Raw genomic sequence first — 6,093 nt, forward strand, 5'->3', positions numbered from 1 at the left:
GGAAGCGGACGCTACGGCTACAGCCGGGGCTCGGCCGAGGGGAAGCAGCTCGGGGGCCGCCAAGGGGCGGCGGGGGAGAGGGCCGCGCCCGGGCCCCCTCCGCCCTCGCCTGGCTGGCGCCTGCGGCTCTTACATGCGGACAGGCTGAGCTGCGGCTGAGGGGCCACCTCGGCCGCCAGGCGGGCTCTGCTGCTGACCAGAGTCTGCAGGACTGGACGGGGAGGCGCGGAAAGAAGAGAGAGAGAATTACGAGCGGGGCAGAGCGAGGCCCTGGCTCGCGCGGCCGCCGCGAGGGCACGGCCCGCAGGGCGACGGGGAGAGGGTCTCGCTGGTACTTAACGTTACGGCAGCCCAGGTCCCACCAGGGTCCTGCTCAGCCCTCGCGTCCCGAAACACGAGAGGCTGCTAYGGGCCAGCACCACGCTGTGTGCAGCCCGAGGCACTGAGGAGCAGGGGGGCATCGTTACCTTCTCGGGTGACGAGCGAAGCCGCGTCCAGGGCTCTGGTGCTGAGATTGCCGAGCATGCTGTCCACRGCCTGGTGGTGTTTGAGGAAGCAGGGCCGGATGACGTTCTGGTACAGCACCTGTGACCCGTTCCAGGACACGGGGGCCATGCACCACACCAGGAATAAGCACTGCAAGGAGGAGACACGCTCCAGAGCTGGAAGGCCAAGAGCTACCAGATCATTTCCCAGGGCTGAGAGGGGAGGCAGGGCATGCAGGAGCTGGGCTAGGCAGCCTCCAGGTGGAGGGGAGTTATGGGGCAGTGGCAGAGATGCTCCAGCCTTGTCCAATCTGGCTTTGCTCCCGTCCAAAGGCAGCTTCCCAGAACTGGAAGACCACGACTGACTGCAGGGGACTGTCCTGAGCAGGACAGTGGCCTCCTGCTAAGTTATGTCTTTCTGCCACCGTCATGACCGCCCTGCCATCAAGTCAGGGCCCACCAAACATTTTCCTGTAGGTTCAGCCATCACGAGAGGTCTCCAGCCTTTGGGCTCCTGCTACCTCTGTGGAGCTATTACCTTCCCAGCGTAGTAGAACGGGAACCAGTAGAGGAAAGTGTCAGAGAAGAACTCGGCTACGCTGAAGACACCATACACCACCCAGTACGTGAGCCACGTGGTGTCGTCCTCCTTGTTGGAGCTCTCAATGGCTTTGATGCTGCGGGAAGAGAAGGGGAGAGGTCACTGCTGCTTCAGCCCCGTTTCTAGGATGGGCATGTCTTCCCCACTCCTCCAGACTTCGGAGCATGCCCGGCCACTACGCTCCACTGCCCCAAGTTGAGACCTTGCCAGGCCCCAGGGTCTTCAAGACATTTGTTTTCAGGAGCCCTTTTTCCTCATGGGCTTCCCGATCATAACCACTGGCTGGGAGYGTTAATTTACCAGAGATACCTGGTCCCGCAGCTGCGGCAGGGAATGCTCTTCAGCATGATGATACTTGACATTTAACATGCCATTGGCAGCTCGGCGTCAGACTGGGCTGCCCAGCAGCAGAGGCCGTAGGGAGACAGGGCTGAGGCGCGGGTACTTACGAGACATACGCGGGGTAGACAAAGCCGATGAGGTTGCAGAGCAGCGCTGCGCCATAGCCGAACGCGAGGTAAAGCCCCAGGAACGCGACGGAGCCTGGGCCGAGGGGGAGACAGTGAGTGAAAGCCATGCATTTGCCAACGCAGAGACTGCTAGGATAGCCCGCCACACAGCAGCTCGCTCGAGCAGGTTTCTCATCCCAGCAGTGGGAATTCTCCACGCAGATCCTGGCAGCCGGCTGCTGCAGGCAGCCAACATCTGCTGCCCCTCAGCTTCCAGCTGGACGTGGCACAAGGCAGCCACGCAGTGCTCCAGCACGGCATGAGAGCTGGCTGGAGCAGAGGTACGAGTGCCGGGGACCCCCGGATGAGGAAGGGGTGYGCGTGGTAGCAACCACCCCACGTTTAGTTTGAAGGACCCTCTAGGCATCAGGCTGCTGAGATGCTCAACACGCGTCTGGGGCAGCCACGCTGACATGCAGACRGCCTGGCACAGCCCGCGTCGGGGTRAAGGTGCGCCCTCTCCCAGCGGGCACACGTGCCCTTGGACTCTGCCAAGCACGGTCAGCACTGGAGATGCCCGGGCACAAGCTCCTGAGGAAGGAACTTCTGGTTCTGCCACCATTTGTCCCCTCTTTGAGCTGGGAGGGATTTTCCGTAGCAAACTTGGAGCACTTCTGACACCGAGCGGGCCTGGACCCCAGCCAAGGCTGCAAAGCAGCCGAATAGCAGAGTCTTTAACACTCAYGCCTACGGCCAAAGGTAGGGGCCTCCACGGAGCAACCGCGCTCCTCCGGGCACCCCGAGCAGCTGGCACCGTCTGCCGCCGCCGAGTTCAGAACCGCTCGGCACCGCGATAACCCCACAAGGGCAAGCCGTGCTATCGGAGCCAAGAGCTCCGATACCAGCCCTGCTCCGCAGCCGGCTCTGCGGGGGAGACGGGGCCGTGCAGGACGAGCTCTGCCTTCCCTGCAGCCCTCCTCGTGGGAGCGGCAGGGAGCCTAGGCCAGGCTGCCTGGGACCAGCGGTCCCCCAGGCTCGGAGAGCGCACTCAAACCTGCCCGGATTCAGGGCACACATCTCCTTCCCGCCTTCTGCACACATCCCCTGGACGCGCTTGTGCTGAGCAGTCACTGTTTGTTAAGAATTCAGCCCCCTGAGAACAGCAGTCCAAACCCGCTTTTCTGTTATTAAATTAAATCATTAAATTAAATGTAAGCCAAAGCTTTGGTTGTTTGGAGCCTCCCCAGCCTCAGGCTCATGGGAGGCAAGATCAGAGGAGTTTGGAGAGCCGGGAGAATCCACGGAAGCCCCGGTGGTTGGGATGGTGGGAGCCAGAAAAAGCAACCCTTGCTGCCAAAACCGCTGCTGCAGCTCCGAGCCCTCGCTCGCACGCTGGGCCGCTCTCCTGGCGCGCAGCGCAGCGGGGCGCCGGCGCTAGCCCGTCCCCTCCAGCCCGGCTGCGCTTCGGCCACGCAGACACCTGCTCGAGGCAGCCAGAAGCTGCCCCCGACGGGACAGAGGGCGGGAAAGCAACCCTGGACCACGCAGAGCCGAAGGAAGAATGTTCGCTGTCACGTCCCAGCTGCTGCACACCCCGTTCACGACACCTCTCCATGTGCGAGAGCCTCTTACTCTGCAGCTCGCAGGAAAGCCAAGGCTTAACCCCACCTGTGACAGGAATTAGAGGAAAGCCTTTGCTCAGGCATGAAGGACAGATTATCCCAGATCTGCTCACAGCAGCACTTCTCCTCCTTTCCCTGGCTCCCGCTGCCAGGCATCTCTGGGCTTGAGGCACCAAGGTGGCTTTGGGTCTTTCCAAAGAGAGGCAGGACCAACAGCATTTTCCTAGAGTTCACGTGGAGCAATCACAAACCCCCCTTGAAGGAAAACTAATGGGCAGGCTCAGAGAGCTCTAGGTTTCTTTCTCTGAAGAGACCTAGAATGGATTTTATGGACTACCTAAGTTTATGGCCCCTGGAGAAATTTATATGAAAAAGAGACAATGTGTAAAGAAGAGCCTCGTGCTTCAGGAGGGCGGAAGGACATCCCCTTCCCACCTGCAAAGCCTTCCGCCAACCGGCCGCTGCATTCCCCCTCCACGGGTCGCAGCGCRTGCAGCCGGCTTCGCACGCGTTTCTCCCGCTCCAGACCCCCTATGCCCCCAAAGCATTCTGCACGGGTCGGTGTGAAAGCCACGGCCTCCCCAGGCAGCAGCTAAACAGCGCTCGACTCCCACCCCACAGCAGCACTCGAAGCCCGGCCTCCGGGCTGAAGCACAACCCCCCCCACGGAGACCCAGCCCTTGCTTCCTCCTCACAGGGGAGGAGATGCTTAGAAGAAATCTAATCGATAAAAAGAGCAAGGTTTTGCCGACACAGCACGCTGGAAGCGGGATATCGTCCTTTTTGTCCAACACAACCCTCACCCAGCCTGGAGCAGCGCAGCCTCTGCATAGCAGCGCCTGGGTCGTTATTGGTTCAAAAGATGCAAAACAGACACTGCTGGGTTAAAACACARATTAGTAACTGCTCCAAGCCCAGGGAAGGAAAGAAATTTGATATTAGTTGTTTGGCGGCAGCCTCTCCTTTCACAGGCCTGAGACGTGAGAACACAGGTCTCAGCTCTTTGGCGTAAGCGAAGCCTCCACGCTTTTCCTGCTAACAAAAAGCGCATCACACAAATGCTTCTGAGCACAGCCAGAGCCCCAGGACTTTCTGCTTGGAAGACACCTGAGCATCCAGCATTATTTCCAAGCACAACCTGCAACAACACGTGCCCATTCATGCACGTGTTTCCAAAACAAAGTGGAAAAACTAGCTTTACAGCAGGTAAAGAGCCAGGAGATCACAAGGCGAGGTGAAAGTCAGGGGAAGCGCACGCCAGGACACAGGCAAGAGGCAAAGCCGGAGCCCATCGTGGGAGGTTTTACACGAAACCGGAGACCGCRGACAGGCAAGCCATAAAGCGCCCGGACGCTCCACGCGGCCGAGGCCACCGCCGCGCCGAGAACACGTCCTGAAGCAGCGGCGAGGGGGGTCGGGCAGTGCCGGGAGGAAATRCTCCGGAGAGATAACGGCTGGTTTCTCATTAATGAGCAAACAGGATCTAGTTAACAAGCCGACCTCTGCCCTCCCTCCKGCGATGGAGGCGAGCCCTGGGGGGCAGCCGCAGCCCGGCCGCCCCAGACGGGGACTGAAGGTCCCGTCTGCAGCGGCTAAGTCCATCCGCTGCGTTTCTGCTGTTTGCCCGTCTGCAGCCCGGGACCCTCCGCAGCCAGCACCGAGCTTCTTGCCGGTTTTAGCCGAGAGACTGGCAAACAAACCGGGTTGGTTTAAAAGCACATCTCGTCTCAGGCCGGGGCTGCAGGCGGGAGCAAAGAGCAGCGTTTCGCACCTGCAGGCAGGAAGCACGCRGAGGAGGTGCTAGATCAAACAGGAGGCAAGGAAAGTTGGCACCGGTGCCCCCCGGCAGCACCCCCAGCTCCCAGCTGGGGCCGGCTGCGAGAACGAACCCGGCCCTCTGCAAGCAGCGAAGCCCCACAGACCCGGCAGCCTGCCCTGCCCGTGCGGGAGCTTTCACCCSGGGGTCCGGGCTCGCCCCTGGCTCTAGGGCAGCGCTGGGGAGGAGGGCAGAGCCCAGAGGAGCGGTGAGGGGCACCCCAGGAAAGAGGGGAGCCCCTGGGGACACCCGCCACAGGGGGATGCAGGAATGGACAGGTGGAGCCCATAGGGCAGGAGGATCCCTGTGGGGCAAGAGGGATCAGATCCTTATGGGGCAGGTGTAGCCCTGTAGGGCAGGGGGGTTGCCATGGGGCAAGGGGTCTCCCAAGGGGACAGGGGGATCTCCATGGGCAGGGTATCCCTGGAGATTCTCCATGGAGTAAGGCCATTCCTCCAGAGCGGGGGGATCCTCTGTGGGGTCAGGGAATCACCCTAGAGTGGAGGGATCTCTACAGCACAGAGATCCCACGGGGGAGGGATTCCCCCATAGGGCAGGGGATCCTTCAGGGGTCTTTAAGAAGCAGAAGGATCCCTATGGGACAGCGAGACCCCCATGGGCAGAAGGATATGCAGTGGCAAGGAGATCTCGACAGGGCAGAGGGACCCCCATAGGGCAGGGAAACCCCTATGGGGCACGGGGATCCCTACAGAGCAGGAAGACCCCCATGGGCCAGCAGGATCTCTATGGGGCGAAGGAACCACTACAAGGCAGAGGGATCCCTATGGGGCAGGGGAACCACCATGGGGCAGCAGGACCTCAACAGGACAGCAGGCTCTCTATGGGGCAGGGAGACCCCCACGGGGCAGAGGGACTCCTATGGAGCAGCAGGACCCTCATGGGGGAGGGGGGACCCCCACGGGGCAAGGAGGATCTCTATGGGGCAGAGAGACTCCCATAGGGCAGAGCGATCCCTACGGGGCAGGGGGATCTCCATGGGGCAGAGGGGTCTCTACACGAGACACGGGGACCCCCCAGGGGCAAGGAGGGAACCCCATGGGGCACGGGGTGCCCCGAGGGGCAAGGAGGATCTCTAGGGGGCGGAGGGGACCCCCATAGG

The 6,093-nt window shown here is 61.4% G+C and overlaps 1 protein-coding gene across 1 annotated transcript; it reads right to left on the bottom strand.

The window, feature by feature from the left end:
• Positions 1–6: 6 nt before the first annotated feature.
• Positions 7–1,759, bottom strand: REEP6 (receptor accessory protein 6). Its single transcript, XM_085311489.1, has 4 exons — positions 1,536–1,759; positions 1,024–1,162; positions 468–636; positions 7–211 (listed from the first exon to the last, which is right to left on the bottom strand). Exons 1-4 carry the CDS (start codon positions 1,661–1,663, stop codon positions 18–20), a joined length of 630 nt encoding a protein of 209 aa, XP_085167615.1. The 5' UTR covers positions 1,664–1,759; the 3' UTR covers positions 7–17.
• Positions 1,760–6,093: the final 4,334 nt, after the last annotated feature.

The sequence above is a fragment of the Rhea americana genome, unplaced genomic scaffold (assembly GCF_003343005.1).
Source record: "Rhea americana isolate MKP2758 unplaced genomic scaffold, rheAme1 scaffold_341, whole genome shotgun sequence".
Classification (NCBI taxonomy): domain Eukaryota; kingdom Metazoa; phylum Chordata; class Aves; order Rheiformes; family Rheidae; genus Rhea; species Rhea americana.